This window comes from Urtica dioica, chromosome 1, assembly GCF_054948205.1.
Source record: "Urtica dioica subsp. dioica isolate 48M chromosome 1, U.dioica_male_clone48M_v1_H2, whole genome shotgun sequence".
Lineage (NCBI taxonomy): Eukaryota > Viridiplantae > Streptophyta > Magnoliopsida > Rosales > Urticaceae > Urtica > Urtica dioica.
This window is the reverse complement of record NC_142756.1, coordinates 12,255,819-12,279,365: the sequence shown is the minus strand read 5'-3', so window position 1 is coordinate 12,279,365 and position 23,547 is coordinate 12,255,819. Positions and strand designations below refer to the sequence as shown.

The 23,547-nt window shown below is 39.2% G+C and overlaps 1 protein-coding gene, 1 long non-coding RNA gene and 2 pseudogenes across 2 annotated transcripts; 3 read left to right on the top strand and 1 right to left on the bottom strand.

Moving 5' to 3' along the window:
• Positions 1–67: 67 nt before the first annotated feature.
• On the bottom strand, positions 68–6,498 carry LOC149407272 (uncharacterized; annotated as a pseudogene).
• A 5,651-nt stretch (positions 6,499–12,149) lies between these two features.
• On the top strand, positions 12,150–13,738 carry LOC149407271 (uncharacterized). The gene is made up of 4 exons (XR_016296565.1): positions 12,150–12,529; positions 12,655–13,054; positions 13,148–13,341; positions 13,699–13,738. It is a non-coding gene; the product is annotated as an uncharacterized LOC149407271 (long non-coding RNA).
• A 466-nt stretch (positions 13,739–14,204) lies between these two features.
• Positions 14,205–17,008, top strand: LOC149407270 (uncharacterized; the record flags this gene model as incomplete). The annotated part of the gene is made up of 8 exons (XM_089612435.1): positions 14,205–14,331; positions 14,423–14,586; positions 14,974–15,001; positions 15,112–15,220; positions 15,321–15,457; positions 15,780–15,874; positions 16,420–16,741; positions 16,849–17,008. Coding segments are annotated over 5 exons (483 nt in total), but the record flags the coding sequence as incomplete, so codon positions are not given.
• A 3,516-nt stretch (positions 17,009–20,524) lies between these two features.
• Positions 20,525–21,239, top strand: LOC149407269 (syntaxin-112 pseudogene; annotated as a pseudogene).
• The last annotated feature ends 2,308 nt before the right edge of the window (positions 21,240–23,547 follow it).

The window sequence follows — 23,547 nt, the reverse complement described above, 5'->3', positions numbered from 1 at the left end:
AAAAATCTTTTTCTTAACTTACAATGTAAATAAATAAATAAAAAATCTTTTTTTTTTGGGTAATGGACTAATGCCTTGGGGTTGTTCTTCTCAGGCCGTCGCACTCCAGCTCCATCGCCAGCTTCTGCTCCATCATCCACATGCCTATCTGAATGCCTTTCGCTTCCTTTCGGTAATAGATTCTACTTTAATTATTGTCAAATTGTTTCTTATATGTCTACCTTTATCATTGCATCACCAACACCTCGTCTCTATTGAAAAAACAGGTTGGTATCAGACACGAACAATTGCTGTGATACCACTTGTTGGTGATTATTCACCTCATCATGACCATGCGGAATAAATTAATTACGCTACTTAGCTAATTTATTAAGGTTATTTAGCAAGGCTATATTTATTTAATTAATATCAAACCATGAGAGCAATTAGCAAGCAACCGAATTAAATAGACGAGTTATCAAAAAACTTACGGGTTCTTCACCAATCTTTGAGCTCCGATCTGATCTCCGGGATATCTCTGAATCTCTTGGATCTCTTTGGATGAGACCATAGTCTTCCGAAACTTAATCTTCAGATGAACAAGAATACAGTATGGGCACACTATATTTAATCTCACAAGATCTGATTATGGAGATTCAGATCGTGTCGTGTTTTTGGGAATGAAATCTCGAATTCCGAGGGAGAGGGAGAGAGAAGAAAATTCGACCACCTCTAGGATGTGATGGGCGAATTTTGCTTCTTCTGTTGTTGTCTATTGTGTTCTCCTTGACCCCTATTTATAGCGGAAGAAATGAGATATTCTAGGAAGCTCCTAGAGATATTTTATTCTCCTTTATCCTTTCTTAATTTGTAGTTAAGCATGAACCGTTGGATCTTGACTACAAATCCTACTTTTTCTCTCATCCATCAGATCTGAATCTAGGATATTAAATTTCCTTATTTTTCTCCTATATTTAATGAATCTATATATTTAAGAATAATGAGGACAATATCTTATTTCTTTATTTAATGTAGAGACACTACTACAAATATGGGCATCAGGTGCGACAAAAGTCGTTTTGTCGCACCTGATGCCCACAAAGTCGCACCCGATAGTACTATTGGGTGCGACTTTAGGTAGGTGCGACTAAGTCGCACCTAAAAGGCCGCAGCTAATACTATTGGGTGCAACATGTCGCACCTAATAGTATATACTATTGGGTGCGACACTATTGGGTGCGACTTATCGCACCTGAAGTCACACCTATTTTTCCGTGGGAACTTAAGAATAAGGCGGGAATTTGACTTTTGGGTGCGACATGTCGCACCCAATGCCCTTCCCGCCAATGTATTGGGAACGACTAGTCGCACCCAATACCCTTCGCGCAAACTTATATACCCTTCGCGCCAACTTATTGGGTGCGACTAGTCGCACCCAATACCCTTCCCGCCATAGTAATGGGTGCGACATGTCGCACCCAATTCCCAATTTATTAAAAAAAATTACAAATATTAGAATTATTATTAGAATTAGAATATAATATTATTAGAATTAGAAATTATTATTATTTTAATTATACTATTGGGTGCGACATGTCGCACCTAATTGTATATACTATTGGGTGCGACACTATTGGGTGCGACTTATCGCACCTGAAGTCACACCTATTTTTCCGTGGGAACTTAAGAATAAGGCGGGAATTTGACTTTTGGGTGCGACATGTCGCACCCAATGCCCTTCCCGCCAATGTATTGGGAACGACTAGTCGCACCCAATACCCTTCGCGCAAACTTATATACCCTTCGCGCCAACTTATTGGGTGCGACTAGTCGCACCCAATACCCTTCTCGCCATAGTATTGGGTGCGACATGTCGCACCCGATTCCCAATTTATTAAAAAAAATTACAAATATTAGAATTATTATTAGAATTAGAATATAATATTATTAGAATTAGAAATTATTATTATTATAATTATAATAGAATTAGAAATTAATATTTCATATTAAAATATTTTTAATATACATACAACTAATACGAGTTTGTTCGCTAATATAAAAATATACAAATGCAATTATTTTCGTTGTTGCCTATAAAACTTATCTATAGAGGAATTTCCTCTTCCAAATAAGTTGCCTCCGTGGCCACTGCTGCTTCCTCCTCGGCCACTGCCGCTACCGCTAGGACGATCACGCTGAAACTCCGCAGAACCTGGCGTTTCATTATCAGCCATTGCCGCTTATGTCGGCGTAGGGGAAGCCTGAGTATGCATCTGTGTAAACGAGAGCAGCTGTCGCTGCATCTCTTCCATCTGCATTTGTTGTGCCGCCATTTGAGCTTGTTGTGCTACCAACTGAGCTTGCAACTGGGTATACAGTACTGGATCGGCACGTGACTGAGATGACGAACCAGACGAGCTTCCATCTTGAGCTCGAGCCACACTCAAAGCCCCAACTGGTGTCGTGGGTCCTATCCCGACATCCCAATCACGGCGTGGCCCGAGAACGTCATGCATCGCATACTCCTCTGCGTCTTCGAGGCTCACCTCTTCGCCTCTCTCTTCCGCTTGTCGCAAAATATCTGCCACTTGGGCGTTGATTCGCGCCTTTACAAAAAAACCAAATAAAATTATTATATAATTATTATTAAGTAATTAAATAAAGTAACTTACAAATTGTTGACTCGCGAAGGGCGTTGTCCAGTTGCCGTTAATATCTTGATGCTTTTTCTCCCACGTCGCTAATGCGGAAGGCAATGTCCCATCCTCCTTCCTCTGCAAGTTTTAATCATCAAAATAAGACTATGTGTCTAATGTTAATAAAAATTAAGCAACTTACGCTCTTCTGTCGATGAGCGAAAAAAGGTATCGACCCTTGTCTGGCCTTTGTCTGCTTCTTCTTCGCATTTTGTCGGTTGCGGTCAGCCTTTGCCTGCGAGACATAAATTCATTTAATTCGATTCGATGAGAAAAAAAAAATCATGTTCAACTCATACCTTATGTTCCGGTGTGTTGAACACCTCTATTGCCTTCAACCAAGCCTCGTGCGTATAGCCCTTTGGTGTTTCTTCTCTGGCGAGCTCTATTTTCCCGCAAAACTTGTTGAAAAATCTAGATGATAACTTTGACTTTTGGTTGCGTCGCAACCACTTCATTTCGCGAATGATAGTAGACTCTATCTCGTTGCGAATGCAATCAGCTGGCACTCTCTCGCGAGTTGCAGGATCCTCGTACACAAAACAGTACTCGTTATGGATTGCGGTCATAATGGCCGTCACATGCTGAGGCTCGACTTCATTCCAGTCATTTGCGTGTGCTTGAAACGTCACCTTGATCAAGTTTCCAAGACGGTTCGAGAAGGTGCCGATCATGGGATTTTGCTCCCTGATGTCCTGGTAGAACATCATGTGTCGCCGATCGTAGCGAACTACATTCGCACCAAGAGTCCCTACCCTTGATCTCGCTGACACGAGACCCTTCGTTGGTCCACGTGTGTTCTTCGATCCGGAGGATCCCGACGTTTGTGGTGGATCCTCGCCTCCACCTGCTCCAGTCGACATCCTATAAGAAGAAAACAAAATTAGAAAACAAAGAAACGTGGACGACACCACGAAATTTTATTAAAATGCCCTCACATATGGCGGAGGAAAACCGTGGTTACATATTAGATAAATATTACTCATTCATCATCATCACTGCCTATAATGTTAGTATCTTCTTCTATATCTACATCAACATCTTCTCCCTCAAAAACGATGTGTGCCTCATTATCCTCATCAAATTCTTCATCATCGTCAACGATACTGACTAGCTCAATTTCAGCGGTTTCGTGTCGATGATTCAGACCTTCGATGTTTGACAATTCTATTGTCAATGGGACCAAGGCTGATATGGTAGGGTCAACTTCGGGAATGTCCCAAATCCCTCGATGACTGCATTCCTGAACAATTTCCCAATCGCCACCTTTAACAAGATCTTGGATGTAGAAGACTTGTTTCGCCTGAGTCGCGAGTACGAACGGCTCATCTGTAAACCACTCTTTATCGGTATAAGAACTCGTCGCTCCAGTAATCTTATCAACATGCACTATTCGCCCTGTATTGTACTTGTCACCATACCAAATGCATTTGAATAGTACGACACGACAGTTATGTCTATAGTTAAGCACGATGACATCTTCCATTCGTCCGTAGAAATTGTACTCATCCACGGACACACATACACCACTGTTTTGAGTTATTCGTTGATTATCACGACGACGAGTGATGAACTTCACGCCGTTAACAAAACAGCTCGGATATTGATGGGCGATTTCCAATGAACCGACAGACAATGCGTAGAGCTCTTCAGACACGTCAGAGCCACTAACTTTTATGTCATAAATCTGGTTCAAAACAAAGAAATTCTTAGCACTTTTAACTCTTTGAATTATTTGGTTAAGGTTTAGGGTTTACCTTTTTTACAAACCAATCTTTGAATTCTTTTCTATGCGTTGCTTCGAGTTCAGCATCTTCAATGCCCACTTGAGAATTCCTTCGTATGAGTTCCAAATGCTCACTGTTGTTTGAAACTTTACTCAAATAACAGATTAACAATGGAATAACTTAGAGAAACACATGGATCGATAAACTTACAGCAAATATGGATCTACTTCAGGACAATTGATATAGATATACCACTCCGCCTTCTCTCTCTGCTCATCGTCTAATATTATCGGCTTCATCATCCCATAAGGCACACACATCTCGGATCGATAAACAGAAAGCTCTCGAACTGGAACTTCATTAACACTTTTCTTATCCTCCAAATACCTTCCAACGAATGTTAGAGCTTCTTCTACAATGTAAGCTTCCGCAATAGAGCCTTCAGGCCTAGCTCTGTTTTTAACAAAATGTTTTAACGTCCCAAGGTATCTCTCAAAAGGGTACATCCACCGCATATGAACCGGGCCGCCATACAACGCTTCCTCTGATAGATGAATCGCCACGTGAACCATGATCGTGAAAAAAGCAGGTGGAAATATCATCTCAATCTTACATAGTATCTCGACAATGGAATTTTGCGCTTTTTCGAGATCTTCCACTCACAACGTTCTAGAACTAATCAACTTGAAAAAGTTGCAAAGTTCGGAGATCGTATCCTGTATTGCCTTTGGCACAAAAGGGCGAATACCAACAGCCAACAACCTCTGCAAGATCACGTGGCAATCGTGCGACTTCAAACCTGTGAGCTTCCCATCAGCAGTCACGTTTTTCTTCAAATTACCAGCGAGGCCATCTGGAAATTTGACAAATTGGAGGAACTCAGTAAACCGCTGCCTCTGCTCAAGGGTCAAAGTGTACGCTGCTTGCGGTTTGTACCACCCATTGCCTTGTTCTTGCAAGTGCAAACAGGTTTTGATTTTCAAGTCCATTCAATCAAACCTCGCCTTCTCGGTGTCATAGTTTTTCTTTTCTAAGCTAAGCATGGTCCCAAGAAGATTCTCGCACACGTTCTTCTCTACGTGCATGACATCCAAGTTGTGCTTCAACTCCAACTCTGACCAGTAAGGCAACTCGTAGAAGATGCTTTTCTTCGTCCAATTAAGCTCACTCTCAGCTCGCTTTCGTTTTCTGCCAACGGAGCCAGCGTGTTTGCCAGTTTTCGTGCAAGAAACACTAGCCAACTGAGCTAGTATGTCTTGCGGAGTCAACTTGTTGGGTTTACTGTGTCTCTCGTGGCGATTTGTGTAGTGATCGCTACTTTTCCTCAATCGGTGACGCGTAGGCAAAAATCGACGATGGTTGTAGTACACAATTCTGTTTCTGACTTTCAGTGACGGCGTGTCAAGGTTGCACGTAGGGCAAGCGAGATACCCTTGGCCACTCCATCCCGATAAATACGATCGAGCCGGAAAGTCGTTTATCGTCCAGAGTAGCGCAGCACGTAACCGAAACACTTCATCGTTGGCTCCATCTCGAACGTTGAATCCCGTCTCCCACAATTCTTTCAGCTCTTCAACTAGTGGCTGCAAGAACACGTCCATGTTTTTTCCTGGTGAGCTCGGCCCGGTAATCAGAAGCGTCAGCATAAGGTACTCTTTCTTCATGCACAACCAAGGCGGTAAGTTGTACACAGTCAGTACCACAGGCCACATGCTGTACGCTAGACTCATTTCTCCAAACGGGTTGAACCCATCAGAAGCTAATCCAAGCCGCACGTTCCGAGGCTCTTCGGCAAATTCTGGGTATCTCTCGTCCAGGTTCTTCCACGTCGTACCGTCCGCAGGATGTCGCAGAACGCCTTCTTCTCTGACGCGATCACTTTCGTGCCACTGCATCTGAAGCGACGTGTGTCGAGAGGAGTACAACCGCTTCAATCGATCTTTCAGGGGAAAATATCGCAATATCTTTTGCGGTATCTGTTTTCCAGTCGGCTTCCATCTGTTCTCGTTGCAAACTGGGCACACTTCAGCTTTCTCGAGATCTTTTCGAAACAAGACGCAATCGTTTGTGCACACGTCGATCATCTCGTACCCCATGCCGAAGCGCTTCAGTTTCGCCTTTGCCTCGTAGTGCTTTTCTGGAATTCGGTTACCGGTTGGATGAGACTTCCTCAAGAGCTGTAAGAGTTCTGTGAACGGCTTGTTCGTCCAATGGTTCGTGACTTTGATGTGCATCAACGAAACCAAGAACGACAAAGACGAAAACTCAATCTCTACTTGGATTAGACATTGATTTCGCTGAACGAGAAAGACAACGAGAATTATTAATTAGCATTGAAAGTCCGATCTTACTAACGGACCGAGAGCGAATTTAGAAGGAATGAGAGAGAGACTGTGAAAGGTATCTTATTTTTTTAAAATGGATTGTAGAAATTGTGGGAAAGATACTAAAGCGCCTCAAAATCCTGGAAACAATCCTCGAAAATGGATTGTTTTTTAAAATGGACTGTTTCTAGTGGATTTCGATTCTAATTTGTTCAAAACTCTACCGAAATTTTGGCAGAGTTTCCCCTATAATATTGTTAAACCAAAAACCTGCAAACTACTTTAAAAACATTTAAAATCGATCCAGAAACTATCATATTAATTAACTAAGTCCTAAACCGAGCCTCCGTGGTTTGGTCACAACATTATATCAATATCTATAAAACAATCACTCAGTAATTAATTAATTACAATATCATAAACAACTAATCTAATAGAATAGTTTAAACAATTAACCAATTTCAATCTTAATGAAACTAACATTTAAAATTTAAAATTAGTTACATAACCAATTTCATTATTAAGTACAAAGTGTTAACAATTAAACTACAAATTAATTAGTTAACTAAACTAACAACTTATTAACCAATTTGATTTCCATTACAATTTCAAATTCAAAATAATATTTAATCTAAACTTTTACAATTACAATTACAATTAATTTCAACTAAACATTAACCTAAGCATATTACTAAACTAATTATAAACACTATATATATTAACAATTATAATTACATTTAAAGTTTTTTTTTCTTAACCTAAGCATACTAAACCATTAACCTAAGCATACTAAACCATTTAATTTCAATTACATACAATTACAATTAAGCATACAAACCACTTAAGCATACTAAAGTTTTTTTTTCTTAACCGAAGCATACTAAACCATTAACCTAAGCATACAATTACAATCAAAATCCCCAAATCAAAATTCTCAGCAACACGAGCAACGAGCCCGACCAAATATCTAAACCCAACCCATGAGCGTTCAACAGAGGTGACGAGAAATCATACCTCTTTCGGTTCTCAGCTCGTCTTCGGAGACGGAGCACAGCTCGTTGCAGGTGTCGGGGCTCGGGAATGAGGCTCGGAGGCTCGTCGAGCCACGTAGAGCTCAGGTCGAGGCCTCGCGCGGTGCTCGCGTCAAGGGCGCACGCTGAGGTGGCCGGGGCGGGGAGAACCAGGCGAGAGAGAGAGAAAGGGAGCGGTGGCGGTGGCTGGACGCGCGAACCAGCGGAGGGGCGTGCACGCGCGGTGTCTAGCGCTCGGCACAGGAGAGAGAGAAGAAGACCGGTCTGAGGACGAGCGGCGCGCGGACTTGGACGTCGGAGAAGGCTCGAAAAACTCGGACGAGCAGCGTGGTGGCTCGAAAGATTCGGACGAGCAACGTGGTGGCTTGGAGAAGAGAGAGGGAGGGGATGGTGGTGGCTTGGAGAAGAGAGAGGGAGTGAGATATTTGGTGGTGGCTCGCAGAGGGAGGGAGAGAGGGAGGGAGAGTCGGAGTTTGAGAGAGCGAAAGAGGCTGGAGAAGTGAAGAAGACGAAGATGAGTTTATAAACTAACCCTAGTAATCAGGTGCGACAAGTCGCACCTGATACTCAAATAGGTGCGACTAGTCGTACCTAAAAAAACTATCAGGTGCGACTAGTCGCACCTGATAGTAAAAAAAAAATCTAAAAATTAATTCCACGTCAGACAAATGAAAAAAATGAGGGGGAGAAGTTGAGCGCCGAATTTTTTTTAGACTTTCAGGTGCGACTTGTCGCACCTGAAAGATTTCAAAACTATTGGGTGCGACTAGTCGCACCCAATACCACTTAAAATCAGCGAAATTTTTTTCTTTTCTGGAGCCCTTTGGGTGCGACAAGTCGCACCTGATACCCAATTAGGTGCGACTTGTCGCACCTAATGCCCCTCCGCACCAGAAAGGCTTATTTGTAGTAGTGAGAATATCTCTACCATTATTATTCTCCTAGATATTAAGAAATTAATTATGAGAGAGAATAAATGGCAATATCTTATTTCCTTATATAATGAAGAGGGAATATCTCAATCATTACTATTCTCTCTCTTATTTAATTAGTTACCTGATTTCTTTTCTACAAATCTAGCAACTAATTAGAGAGAGAATATTGGGTAATTAATACCCATAGTAGGCGCCCAACTTCATGGTCATGGGCCAGGGAATTTCGAATTTTACAGTGTCCATAAGGCCCAACTTAAAATTCAATTAATTATTTACTTGATCTAACAATACATTATTAATTCCACAATAAATATTTAATTCGGCAAATACACAAATTTTCGAATGAATGCTACTAAACAATTTACAGCTATGAGATTGTAATAATAATAAATAATTTTATCTTTATTATTACTAGAGAGTTCATGTCCGCCATATTCAGAGATGAATCAGAGACTATGGACCTAGTAACAGAAGCTCCTACAAGACGTATTAGTTCTTTCTCTTTTCAATCGATTCGTTCAATCTTGTTCAGTACTTCACAAAGTAATCCAAGACTGCACTCTCCTTTTTACTAGAATTATATTTCCTCATCGTGTCCACTGATCTAGTCAGTTCATGATCAAGATCCTCCAGGTTCAATCTGTATCGAATAAGGTCAATTATTCTGTTATACCTTTATCGATACATATGTACCCTAAGTACCCTTGCTTCCCCAGCGAAATATTCTTCTGTATGTTACATACTACGAAAGTTCTAGCAATCCACCGGTCTTGGAATCAACCTTTAGATGAATGAACATTGACCTTCTTTCAGGAAGGCTGGATTGCATATCTGTCAACCACTTTCTTCTCAGATCACATTCCAGATTCTCAAGAAATAAGTATCCCGGAGTCTCACTAACCTTTAATGAATGAGTCAAAGAACCCGATGATATGACCTAGAAGTCCATGATCACTTCAGGATTTAGATAAAGTCTCACTGTGACCATCATAGTGACATTGATTAGTGTGCCGTAACGACACTTAAATGACACATCAAAAATCAAAGTTTGTCCAAGCCGTACACTTACCACAAGTGGAGAATGCTCCCACAAAATGATCAACCTTCACTTATCTTCCACATATGATTTTAGATACAGCTATCCAGGCATGTATCAATCATCGACCATGTTTTAGCTCACCACCGAACTCAGATGCCCAGCATGTGATTCAGTTTAATGCGGAGGATATGGATGATAGCTGTTATTGATTATGATTCAAAAAACAACCCACTAATAATATAATGCTAATAAAGTAAATTTCTTATCCGATTCTGTAATCGTTCATGTTTATTTATTATTATCAGTGGGCAACATTCCTAATAGTCTCCCGCTAAGTCGTTGATTGAGATATTTTCAGTAAGATAAGGACAAAGCTATCATATCTTTGGATGATTTTTTTTTATGTCCATCGAGTGTATGACTATCCAAGTTGTGAGTTCAAATGTTATTAAACTATTTTCATACGTGTTTAGCCAAAACCAGTAGTCTTGACATAAAGAGCTGGAATCTTTTATTCTTTTGCTATGTGTTTAACCATAAAGTGACCTTATTTTGACCAGACTTAGGGACTTGAGTTGAAGATTGGGTTAATGTACAGAGATCTCTTAGCTCCTGGTACCAGGTTTGTCTTTATTTTTGAACAATTAAAACGCTGCTCCTACAATGAATCAGATGTCTCTAAGTGAAAACGCTCCGGAGTCTATTTTCACACATAATTGTTCGTTTCCACGATCTCTTTCGAAGCATCCTTGATGTCAAACAGACTCCATGTTATTTATAAATCTTGTCCTGCTTGTGCTCATATTATGAGTTGATGATGTTTGTATTCAGATGTTAAGAATTTCAAAATCCTATAGATAAACCGATAATTAACACTTTCCTTACTGTTGAGCATGTTTGTTCATAATTTGATGTGGAACAAGTCCTACTTTCCTCACATGCTTCTTGTTGGTTGCAGAGGGACGGGTTGAAGGTGTGTACTTCTAGGCTAGTTCGATGTAATGCACCAATAATGATTGGGCTACCTTCAAACTTTGTATTGGGTAGCTAGGCGTGTACTTAAAGTAAAATTGAAACACTGGTATATTTTTATGTTAACTTATGACTTCGACTATTTTGATGAAGTTTTTTAGATATTAGGTACTTGTTGGGATGTTATTATGTTATTAAAAACTTGTACAGTTGTTATCACATGCTCTTAGGATATTAATATATTACATTTTTATTAAAAAATTTGCATTCACACATTTACTATAAAAATGAGGTGTAGTCTATATTATTCAAATATAATTTCATAAATATTAAACTACTATTTACAATAGTAGTCTTAAACAACCAAATATTAGAACACTCCAGAATTTCAAAGTAGTGTTAGATTATGACTACATCAAATATAAGTAGTCTAAAATATATATTAATAATTGAATTACATAAAAACTACTTTCTAACACTGTAGTTTTTACTAATGAGCTCAGTAAATACTACATGTATAAATTATAGTAACATGTTTTCACTACAGTTTTATATGTTTACAAACTACGTAAAAAAAATTGGAGTCGTAGGAAAAGTGAAAAGATTTCAGTGCGATAGAAGTCAATCATGAAACTGTAGTTGAAGTAGAATGACTACAATTTTTTGCCGTAATTGCTGAGCTTTTTTCTGGTAGTGAAAGGGTTATGTATTTGCCCTTGAAATTTATTAAGAAATCGGTGACTGGTTGTGTGATTATTGATTTCTCTGTTGATGACTTAAATATCATTGAAACTAAGATGACGAAATCCTAGAAGTGATCTCCCACTTAAAAAAGGAATTCAAAATGAAATACTTGGGGAGACAAAATATTGACTTGGTTTACGATTGAGCACATCTGAAGTGGAATATGTGTACATCAATCAAATTACACTGAAAAAGTAATAAAGAGAGGTTTAATATGGACAACTCAAATCCATTGGCTACCCCAATGATAGTCAGATCCACTGATGTGAAAAGAGATCCATATCGTCCATGAGAAGAATTTAAAGAGATTGTTGTTCTAGAAGTGCAACACTTTAGCGTGATTGGAGCTTTTATGTATCTTGTCAATTGTGCTAGACCTGATATAGCTTTTGTTGTTAATTATTTGGAAAGATTCAGCTTGTCGCCTACAAAGAGGTACTGAAACGGAATCAAGCATGTGCTACGTTGCCTTTGGGGAACTACTGACACGATTACAAATATTGGCTTGCACGACACTGTTTGTACGACAGTTTTCATAAAAATGTCGTGCAAACCGTCGAGCTGCGGCACAAATTAAGCTTGCCACGGTTCAGTTGCCTTTTTTCAGCTTGCACTACAGTTTTTTTTTGTTCTGTACAAAGTTAAAATTTTACAGTTTGCACGACATTTAATGAACGACTGTCGTACAATGTTTCTGATTGCACAACACTTTTTAACCGTTGTATAAGCTTTTTTGTCCTAAGCTGCGGCTGAAATGAACCAGGCCGCAGCCAGATTCGACTTGTACAACATTTATATGAAATGTCGTTAATTCGGAAAAGAAACCTATCATTTTTTTTGCGTTAAATCCTATCTAATTTGCTCGTGTCCACCCCTGCCATCGGTCTCGTCTACATCTATAGATGTCGGTCGTTCTTGTGTATACTCGCTCATACTTGACGGTCGTCATTCTCTCAACTCCAACTCTTCCTTGATAATCCAAAAAGAATTCGGGTTTCCAATTTCTCTCTTTTTCGTGTGGTGCTCGAATCAGTGCAAAAGATGAGAGATTACATTATTTCGGTTCTCGTCTTTGTCTTGCGGTAATGAAACCTCAAACTTCCATTTTTATTTCGAATTTTGATATTAATTTGGGGTTTTCTTTAATTTTTTTTATTTGTTCCTCTAAATTGATTGAATTTTTTTTTTTTTTTTTTTTTTGTATCAGCGTTCCTCTGAATCGATGAATGAGCAGAGTTTTCTACACTATCCTGGCTGCTAAATCTGGGTTTTGATTTATGCACAACAACTATTTGTATTATTGTCCTTAATAGCTCTTGTTGCACATCAATTCTAGAAGCTCTGAAATTATAATATCATATACTAATTCATGTGTTTTTTTAATACTTGTTTTGTAGTTTGTTCAGTAAAAAAAGTTATGGAGATGATTATCTCCAAGAGAGTGAGAGCTGCCATGGCAGCTAGGAAGAGAGCTTCAACATACTTTACTCAGCCAACTAGTTGAGAGAACTATCAAGTTGAAATTTTTTCTCCAGAGTGGGAATCGTGGTTTTGGCTTTCCTCGGAGTGAGAACTGTTTTCTGGTTCTTTCTCCTATTATTTCCTAGGTCTCTCAAAGTCAATTTTCTTTTAAGATTGTAATGAAGTATTTAGTCTAGTTTGATACATGTCGTGGTTTTAACATTTCACTGGTATTTCAGGCTGTTTACGAGCAGCTTGGGAAATACGGAGACTTGAAAAATTAGGTTATTTGCTGCGAACGCGTTGAAGAGCTCGAACCCAGTGTTCGATACCATCTACATAAAATTGGCGAATGAAATCTGCAAACCTCTGAACTTCTTAAAATTGGGGAGATGGCACTCCAGCACTTGACATCTTTTAATCCAAATTGGAGGTGAGTTTGATTGTAGTGAATAGAGTTATGATCATGCCACATATAAACATTTCTAACTCTTCATTGCAACAATTCTTGATAGACTCTCCGAATAAACTTATACGCAAATGTTTGAGGTATGATTCCTCGTGGTTTTACTTGACTTTAATTGGATTCGGTTGGTGGGCAAATTATAAAAAAGTTTTGAAACCAAAGCCTGATTTCAGATATGCTTAGAGTTTCTTTTTTATACTTTGTTCTTACAAATTCTTTTGTCCATTGCTTTCTTTTATGCATGCTTTGATAAGAGGCTGTTACGGTAGATATAAAATCTAAGCATGTGGCAACAATGACAGAGTTTGTGTCGCTCGGTCACAGGTTTCCCATCTCAATGCTAAAACTCGGGTCGCAATCTTGAAAGGTTTATATGAAATGCACAACAAGAGTTTTGAGTATTTTTTTCTTTCCATATCATTGTGCTTCTTCTTTGTGTGTGTGTGTGTATATCTATATCTATATAATATAATAAATCTCAATCACAAAATCACTATTCATAGACTGTTCATTATATTTTTAACCAATTAAAACACGACACGTCATAGCTTCTTTCAAATCACTTAACTTTTTCATTTCCAACCTATCAGTTATAATTTTCTTCATTCATGTCGTGTCTATTGAATTGAATTAAAAACCCAAAAAAACGTAAATCCAAACCCATCTGACTCTCTTTCTCCCTCTCTCTCTGTGCGGTAGCACGTCATAGCTTCTTTCAAATCACTTTAACTTTTTCATTTCCAACCTATCAGTTACAATTTTCTTCATTCATGTCGTGTCTATTGAATTGAATTAAAAACCCAAAAAAACGTAAATCCAAACCCATCTGACTCTCTTTCTCCCTCTCTCTCTCTCTCTCTCTCTGTGCGGTAGCTCCAATCGATCTCTGTGCTGAGTGCCCCGAATTTCTTGAAAAGTTGGCTTCTGCACAAGCATCGCTTACACAGGTTTCGGATGGTAAGAACTGATTTGATCGTCTGTGTGTCCTTTTTGGGGGATTTCGTAATGCATTATGGTTTATTTGAATATCTTTTGTTTGGACATCTAGCAGAGGAAGGCAACTCTTGGGATGTAGTCAGCGAGAATGATTTATGGGACGGTGAGAATACTGAGCTGAACGAAGATGAGTATGTTCTGGTCATGCAAGAGGATGTATTAGAGGGTATTGCGTGCTTCATGACCGCCTACTTGGAGAGCATCAAACAGACTAAGGTATTCTGTCTCTGTGTTTCTTTTTTTGTTGCTGCTTTTTATTTCGATATGGCTTGATGTGCAAAATAATTGTTTTATATATAAAAGGCACGTTTAGGAGCAATATTATTGGAAAGCTGTACTACAGTTTCAATTTAGCCTTAAATAATTGTCTTTGCAAGCGCGATGTTAGGCTTTATAAGTTCAGCCGCGGCATTTCATTGATATTAAAATTTTGTTTGTTTTTTAAAGTACTTCAATTCGCTTTAGGTTTTTCTCTGTGACCCAAAAATCTCAGCACATAAAAGAAGAAGCCTTTGCTCTGAAACTGTGATAAAATTATCTCTCAAGCCCCTATTAAAACTTTATATATTCTAATGTTTTTATAATATTTTATATGCTTTGCAGGATTTGCCTCCTAATAAACTCCAGGAAGGTGAGCTTAACATCTTTAGAACGAAAATTTAGCCCTTAGTTTTTTTTTAATGTTTTAATGGCTCAGTGTGTGCTCTAGAATGAGTTCTAATGCTTTGAATCCCCATTTAGCCCTCCGAAAAACTTTCTCGGTGAAAAAGAACAAGGGAAAGCTTCGAAAGGCCTGGGACGGAAGCAAAGTCATTCACAATGTAGCATCCTGGGGAGCAACAACCATCGGGTAAGTCAAATCTACAGCCTGTATAATCTTTCTCCCCTTAAACCATGGTTCATATTAATCAATCTCATTCTCATTTTTATTAATCCTTGTTTCGGCGGAGGCTTGCGAGACGGTCGGGGGCGAAGCTTGTGATATGGACATGTACCCGGAAGTGAAGCTCGAATCTCCTCCGACAAAACCCACAGCTGCTTCCGAGCCGGTTGATCGAGAGTATCTTCAGTACGATGATCAAAAGACGTAAGATTAGTATTTACCTCCACTAACAAACACAATCTCGTCTTGTCTGTGTACGTGAATTGACATTTCAAATGCAGGATTTTCCCAGGAGAGGCATGTGATGATCTTGGCAGGGAGTTCACTTATCATTGTTTCTTTGTCCTCTTTTGCTCAAAATTTGAGTAACAAATTTCTTGGATATTGATTTGAAATCTGAAAATAATTTGGGGCTTTTCTTCTAGGGGTTGAGCTAAATTTGGGATTTTTATTTTTCGTTCACATAGGCCCAAGTGTATTGATTTAAAAGTTTGATAAAAAAAATTTAATGAATATTTATTGGCAGGTATCTAGAAGAAGTAATACAGTTGTGAAATTGGTTTCGTTTTCGCTCAACACAAACCGATCCCGTCTATGAGGTCGCGCCTAGGCGGCTCACAGGTTCGTACGTTGTAAGTCTATCGATGATGACGATGATGATCTAATCAAGTACTGGATATTGTTTTGTTTCAAACTGATCGATAGTTTCCTTGAGAACTACATTGCTTTGTTTCATTCCCATTTTGAAAGCATGATTTACAAGTTGGACTGATATCTGATTAGGATCAGAAGTTCATTGCTTTACCGTGTGAATACGTTGATAAGATGATTCTCTGGAATTCGAATTCTTTGATAAATAGTGTTACTGATTTTTTTACTAATAATAATAAATATTAATCAAAGTTATGTAACTAAACTGTAGAAGAAACATTGGAGAAATATTTATGAATATTTTATAAACTGTAGAAGAAATAAATATTTGGGCTCAGGTCATAAAATGTCCAACTCTAGAAGAAGAAAAAAAATTAGTTTGAGTCTTTGATGTGCTTTGCTTAGAATTCAACCAAAGTACTATCCTGTCATGTCCAGGAATTTTATATTTGGTCGTAAAAAAAAGTTCAAAATCAAGCTAGGTGTGACCCTTCTCTGTTTTTAATTCGTTTTAGGTATCAAAAGTGAGCTCACTTCTGGGAAGAGCTAGTATGGTCGGCCTCGGAAAAGCTATAGAATTTTTGGACACGCTTGGTAGTAGTATGACAGGTTTGAGCCTCGGGAGCGGTTTTACCTACGGATAACGAAAAAAGGGAACAAAATCTCAATCCTTGCTTTTGAAGTTGCTAACACGGCTGTGAAAGGTTCCAATTTAATGGAATCCCTTTCAAAAGATAACAAAAGAAGTTTAAAAAAAGAGGTCTTGATATCAGAAGGAGTCCAAAACTTGGTGTCACGAGATATGGATGAGCTTCTGATCGCTGCCTCGGACAAGAGGTTGATAAGCTTATAAAATATATTTTTTTTTTATTACCATTATCCTCTTTTTTTTATTCCTTGATTTTGTGAATGGATAATTAATTTATTTTACGCGGTTTTGACAGAGGTGAATTGAGAGTATTCTTCGGCGAAGTGGTACCGTTGTAAAGATCCTCAGTGGCACAATTTTGATCGATATTTTGAGACGAGTCAATCGCTTCTTTTTATGTATTTGTAACAATTATTTTCATAAACCTTTAGATTTAACAAAGTACCTTTTATGTCTCTTTTTTCATAAATTTTATTTATTTGTTTTTGTTTTATATTTCTTATTAACACTTTAATGTATGTTAGTTAAGATAATCTAATTAATTTTAAATTTTTTTTTTCAAATAAAACTATAATAACCACGTGCGTAGCACGTGTTACTCACGTGCGCTACGTGTTACTATCTAGTATATATATATACACTAATATCATTCCAATCCAAAGATTTGTTGCATATGGAAAAAATGTTCAGCTAAAGAATTGGAGAAGGATATAAGTATCCCAGTAGCTGATCCACTACCAGGAGAGAAGCGGATCACCGGTTTTGAAAAAAAATCTTGTGTACTCGTTTGAAATACACTAGAATATGAGATTTATTAACAAGTAACCACTTAAGTGAGGGGTCTTTTAAAATAATAGTCAAAGTTTGTGTTTTATTAAGCAATTAATCAAAAAAAAATTAATTTGCCTAAAATGCCCTCTCTCGATCTACCGATCACTACCAAACCAAAAATATTTCCAGCCACTGTGAAACCAAAGGATGTTGGGCGTTGGACTTGAACTCCATAGACGCCAAGCGAATGATAATCCTCGACTATAGATCGCAATACACCCATCGAATCCGGTCTCTCTCGATGTTCTCGCTCTGCACGGCATTGCTCTCCACCATCGCCGCCCCCGCGTCGTGTTCCTCTCCGGCGAACCTCACTCTGTCCACGCCGTCGAATCGCCATCGTTCCCGGTCGGCTTTGTGGAGCTTTGACTCCAAACGAGCGGTGAGGGAATCGAGGTCGCTCTTCATCCTTAGCTTGCCTTCGACTCTTTTGGGATTTGGTTCAGATTTGGCGACAATTTCAAATTTTAGGGGTTTTTCGTTCGGCAGTTAATCAGATTCACTGTCACAGTTAATCGTATTAACTGTCTGTCACAGTTAATCTGATTAACTGTTTTTCCCATAGGCCCATATAGGGGTGGCAATTTGGTCCGGACACGAAACACGAAACGGTTACGACACGATTTAAAGCGGATTTGGATCTCAATAAATAGGTCGGTTCTTAATTGGATCGAACATGCTAACACGATTAAATAATGGTTCAAAACGACACGATTACGGTAACACGATAAAAAGCTGATTAACACGATTATTAAATGGTCGACACGAAACACGATTACGACCCGCACGAATATGATCCAATTAACACGATTACGAGTAATAGCACGATTACGATCACTTTAAACACGATTAATATTATATATGTAAAACTATAAATTTATAACTATAAACATAAAATTAATATTAGAAAACATGATGTAATAAATAAAGTATATTCGTATAAATATCAATTCACGTATGATAACATATAGTCAATAGTATACCAATTGACTTAACTGGAGCAATAAGAATCTCAATTCATTTCGAACAATCACAATTACTATAGTCTCATAATAACGTATCATATTCAATTTTGTTTTATTTCAATTCATATCGAACAATTTTCATACACAATCACAATAACTAACATCTCATAATAATGTATCATATTCAATTTTATTGGATTTCAATTAAATTCATATTGAAAAATCACAATTTGAAATTGACAGTCACAATAACTGTAGTCTCATAATACCGTATCACATTCAATTTTATTTTATTTCAATTCAATTCATATCGAACAATTACAATTTACAATCACAATAACTATCATCTCATAATAACGTATCATATTCAATTTTATGTAATTTTAATTCAATTCAAATCACAATCACAATAACTATCGTCTCATAATAACGTATCATATTCAATTTTGTTTTATTTCAATTCATATTGAAAAATCATAATTTATAATTGACATTCACAATAACTATAGTCTCATTATAATGTATTATATTCAGTTTCTTTAAATCGTATGAGTATTGGTTAGAGAGTCACTCGTAGTGTATTTGTTGAATATGTGAATGTGAATTTGGGTATTGATTATGTACTTGTTGAACTTTTGATTTTTGGTATTGTTGAACTTCTGGTCTTGGGCATTGTTGAACTTCTGATTTTGGCTTGAGTTTAAAGTGTGTTTATTTTTTGTGTAAGTATTTTTATTTTTATTTTTATTTTTTTACAGGCTATAAATAGATTGTGATTCTAAATCAGTTGAACAAACAGTGTCGATGTATCGGAAGTTAGTACAAAAAGAAATAGGACAATTCTGATCTTATGATTGTTATGTTTTTTATAATTATATCGCAACTAATTGAGTCCGAATGTCTAAACACGATTAAATACCCATTTAACACGACTATTAAACGGTTTAATTTAAACGGTTATGGATCTGTAAAAAAAAATAAACGGTCGGATTTGGATCTAGATTTCAAACACGATTAATAAATGGTCGGATTTGGTTCTAGCAATTATTTATACAAACACGATTAACACGACACGATTACGACACGAACACGAAATTGTCATCCCTAGGCCCATAGAGGCAATATCTCTCTCTATTATTTTTCTATATTTTCTCGGCTCTTATACTCTACCATCACATCTTGCCTCATATCTTGATTCTATATATGTTAGCTAGTGCGATACCTATTAGTTGCAATTCTCAACAGTTTTACCATATCATCACGTATCTGTGGTCTGTACCTCAATATTAGTATATGTTAGAATTAAAGACATTTTTGGCCCATCGTCTTTGACCTCTTTAACAACTTGGTCCCTGATTAAAAAAACCTGCAGTCTTGGCCCATTATGACGAGCCAATTTTCATATTTGGTACTTCTGTTAATTTTTCTGTCAAAATTACAGGATACTCATCACGTGCAATTCACGTGTGCGAATTGTGGAGGGTAATTATGTAATACTCATCATGTGCCCACATTGTGTTTCTCTTAGGCGAAGTTCAGATCTTGATTATCCCAAAGGTAAATCGAAATTGATATTGACCTAAATTAATTTGTCGTCTTTGATCGTTCCCCAGTCAACGATTCTTTCATCTCCTTCATCTTCGCCTGAACAGCTTCGTCATCTTGGTTGTCCAGATGGTTCATCACTTCTAGCTTCCCTTTGATCTCTTCGATTTCTATCTCCAACTTCTGCTTCGCATCCAACTCCATTTCTAGCTTCAGTATTTTACTCAAAGCTTGTTCATTTTCCCTCTGAAAAATTAAAATGAATTCTTAGTGAAGGTACAGAAATAGTATGATAAAGTAAATACATAGGGTTACGAGGGGTATCTAGAGGCTTACCTTTTGTTCTTCAACAAGCCTATACACATTCGCGTCTACTTTCTTCTGCTCCTCTGAAGCCAACTCAAGTGAATTGTTGGTTGACTCATTCTAGGGGATAATAATTATTAAAAAAAAAAATTGAGCATCAGAATAGCCAAACAACTGCTTTGTTTTCCTTTCCCTTGTAATTCAATCGCAAATGGCAGCGGCTCTCACCAAATCGAATCTGCTCTCTTCGACTCGCCACACCACTCTCGATCGCCGCCGGAGAAACATCTCCGTTTTCCCCAAGTCGTGCAATTTCAGGCGAAGATGAACGATCTGAAGTCGAAATCGTTCCTAAGTTATGTCGATCTCAAGAAACTAGCCAAGATTGACAGCGAATCGAGCCACGACCTCAAGAAGGGCCAGCAACAGCAGGGAGAAGAGAAAATCTCCGAGTTTCAGAGAGAAGTCGAGGCGGTGAGGTCAGAGATCGAAGAGATAACCAATCTCTTGTCCGACCTCCGATCGCTGAACGAGGAGGCGAAATCGATGCACAGCACGAAGATCCTCCGCGGCCTGAGGGACCGCACAGACTCCGACGTGGCATCGATTCTCCGAAAGACTGGGACAGTCAAGGAGCGAGGGCCTCGACAGGTCGAACGCGGAGAGCCGCGGGGCCCACGGGGCGGGGACTCCGCTGGACCGTTCTCGGGTCTCAGTGACGAACGGCTTGAGAGCGAAGCTGAGGGAGATCGTGGTGAATTTCCACTCGCTGAGAGAGAAGATCGCGGCGGATCACAAGGAGGATCTGAGGAGGAAGTACTACTGCAACACGGGGGAGTTGCCGAGCGAGGATCTGGTGGAGAAGATGGTTTCGGGGGCGGTGAGGGTCGAGATGTTCGAAGGGAAGACCGAGGCTGACTTGGGGAACAGGGCGAGGCACGAGGGGGTCGTGGAGCTTCGCCGGAGCCTGGACCGACTAGGGCGGGTGTTCTTGGACATGGCGGTTCTTGTCAAGGCCCAGGGAGAGAGGATTACATAATTACCCTCCAAATTCGCACACGTGAATTGCACGTGATGAGTATCCGGAAATTTTGACAGAAAAATTAACAGAAGTACCAAATATGAAAATTGGCAGGTCATAATGGGCAAAGACTGCAGGTTTTTTTAATCAGGGACCAAGTTGTTAAAGAGGTCAAAGACGAGGGGCCAAAAATGTCTTTAATTCTATATGTTATTATCTGTATATATATACATATCTATAAATACTCTTGGAAAGAGAATGTGGTATTATATTTATATTATCAAACAATTTTATATGTTTCTGGATTATATATATATATATATATATATATATATATATATATATATATATATATATATATATTACAATTTTGTTATTTAAATATATAACAACAATACAATCTGACTAAATTATTAATATAAATATAATATACTTTTTATTTATATTCTATTTCTCTCTACCTTTTCTAAAAAAAATTACCAAAATTTAACGTCATTATTTTTTAGTTGATAAAAAAATTGCTCTATAATACTTTTAAGAAATCTGATATGATAAAAGTATATATATATATATAGTAGATTTTAAAATCACTGGTCATCAAGATCAGAGTTTTTTTTTTTACTTTTTATTAAAAACTATTTGCAAAAATTTGCTAATTTTAATTTTATGAAATTGAAATCTCTTCAATATATTTTATTTTTCCTATTTATTTTACACATTTTATTTTAAAAAAAAATTATTGAAATCAGTAAATGTAGAAGTATTAAATATTGTAGTTTTGAAAAGTAGTTTTTAATTCGAGTTATTTTTCCCAATACTACCATAGAGGCTACAACATACGACATAACTCATCAGTACTGCACAAATGATAGACATCTACAATAATTATATTTGTCCGTATGTTTCGTCAAAGTAAGGATATGGATATGGTACTGCGTTCTTACAATATGCACCGTTCAAGTTTAATCTTTTTTACGGTGCAAATTGTTAGAATGTGTTGTCGGTCGTTTTCGGAAAACCCGAGACGCCAAGAAGGCACGTCGCTCAAAGGGCCGATGGTCAGGCCGGAGGTCCTGAAGAGCGGCAGACCTTCAAGCCCTCGCCTAAACTCTTGACTCCTCGAGTCGAGCCTTGAGTCAATCTCCTCGAGTCGAGCTTCGCTCCTCGAGTCGAGCCTTGAGTCAATCTCCTCGAGTCGAGCTTCGTTCCTCGAGTCGAGCCTTGAGTCAATCTCCTCGAGTCGAGCCTTGAGTCAATCTCCCCGAGTCGAGTTTCGCCCCTCGAGTCGAGTCTTGAGTCAATCTCCTCGAGTCGAGCTTCGCTCCTCGAGTCGAGCCTTGAATTGTTCCTCGAGTCGAGCCTCGAGTCATTCTCGAGTCACTCCTCGAGTCAAGTCGCTAGTCGCTCTCGTTGAGTTGAGCCTTGCTCCTCGAATCGAGTCACTCTCGTCAAGTGGAAATCTTCATATTTCACGTGGGAAGAATGATATTCGAAGGCCCGCAAGAGCCCGGCAAGACGAGCCGTTCATCACGCGCACAACACGCTACGCCGGCCGGCCGTGCAGCAGACGGCGCGCTGCGCCAGACAGGCGCGCGCCGCGCGCTCTATGCGCCGCGCCCGGTGACCCTCGCGCCGCGCCCGGTGACCCGCGCGCCGCGCCCGGTGACCCACGCGCCGCGCCCCCTGCGCCGCGCGCCGCGCGCCGCGCTTTGTGCGCCTCACGCGCCGTGCGCCTCCACTTGATGGCATGCGCGTTCCTAGTCCCACATGGACGAAAAAGGGACCTTCTAAGGCTCCCAAACACCTATATAAACCCCCTCCCATTGAGGGGAAAGCCATCCCATTGAATCCTATTCAATACACAAAAATTATCTTCATCTCCTATCGACACGCTCGATTTCTTACTCTCCTCTGCTTCTCTGGATGCCATATTTGGCCTGAAGCAGACTCTCTTCTCCCTCCCTCGTTCTCAAAGGTTCCGAAGCACTCACGGGGACTTCCCGGACGTCGCTCCCTTTGATCGAACGTTCTCCGGTGCTCAAGCACGCCCCTAGGGTTCTCGACTAGAGTTCCCCTCGCGCGTCTAACACGCTAGACGCGTGCGCGATCTCCGAAGTTCTGAGACGCTGCCGAGGACTCCTCGCGCCCCGTCTCCTTCGTCGAGCACGCCTCTCCACCAAGGCTCCGCGCCTCATACTGCGTCCTACACGCTTGAACTACGTTCTGACCTGATCCCACGCACGGGTACGTAGGCAGCCGACAACCAAGGCACGGTCACTCCTCCTCCTCATCCCCTACCTCTCCCGAGAGGCGGGTTGATCGGAGA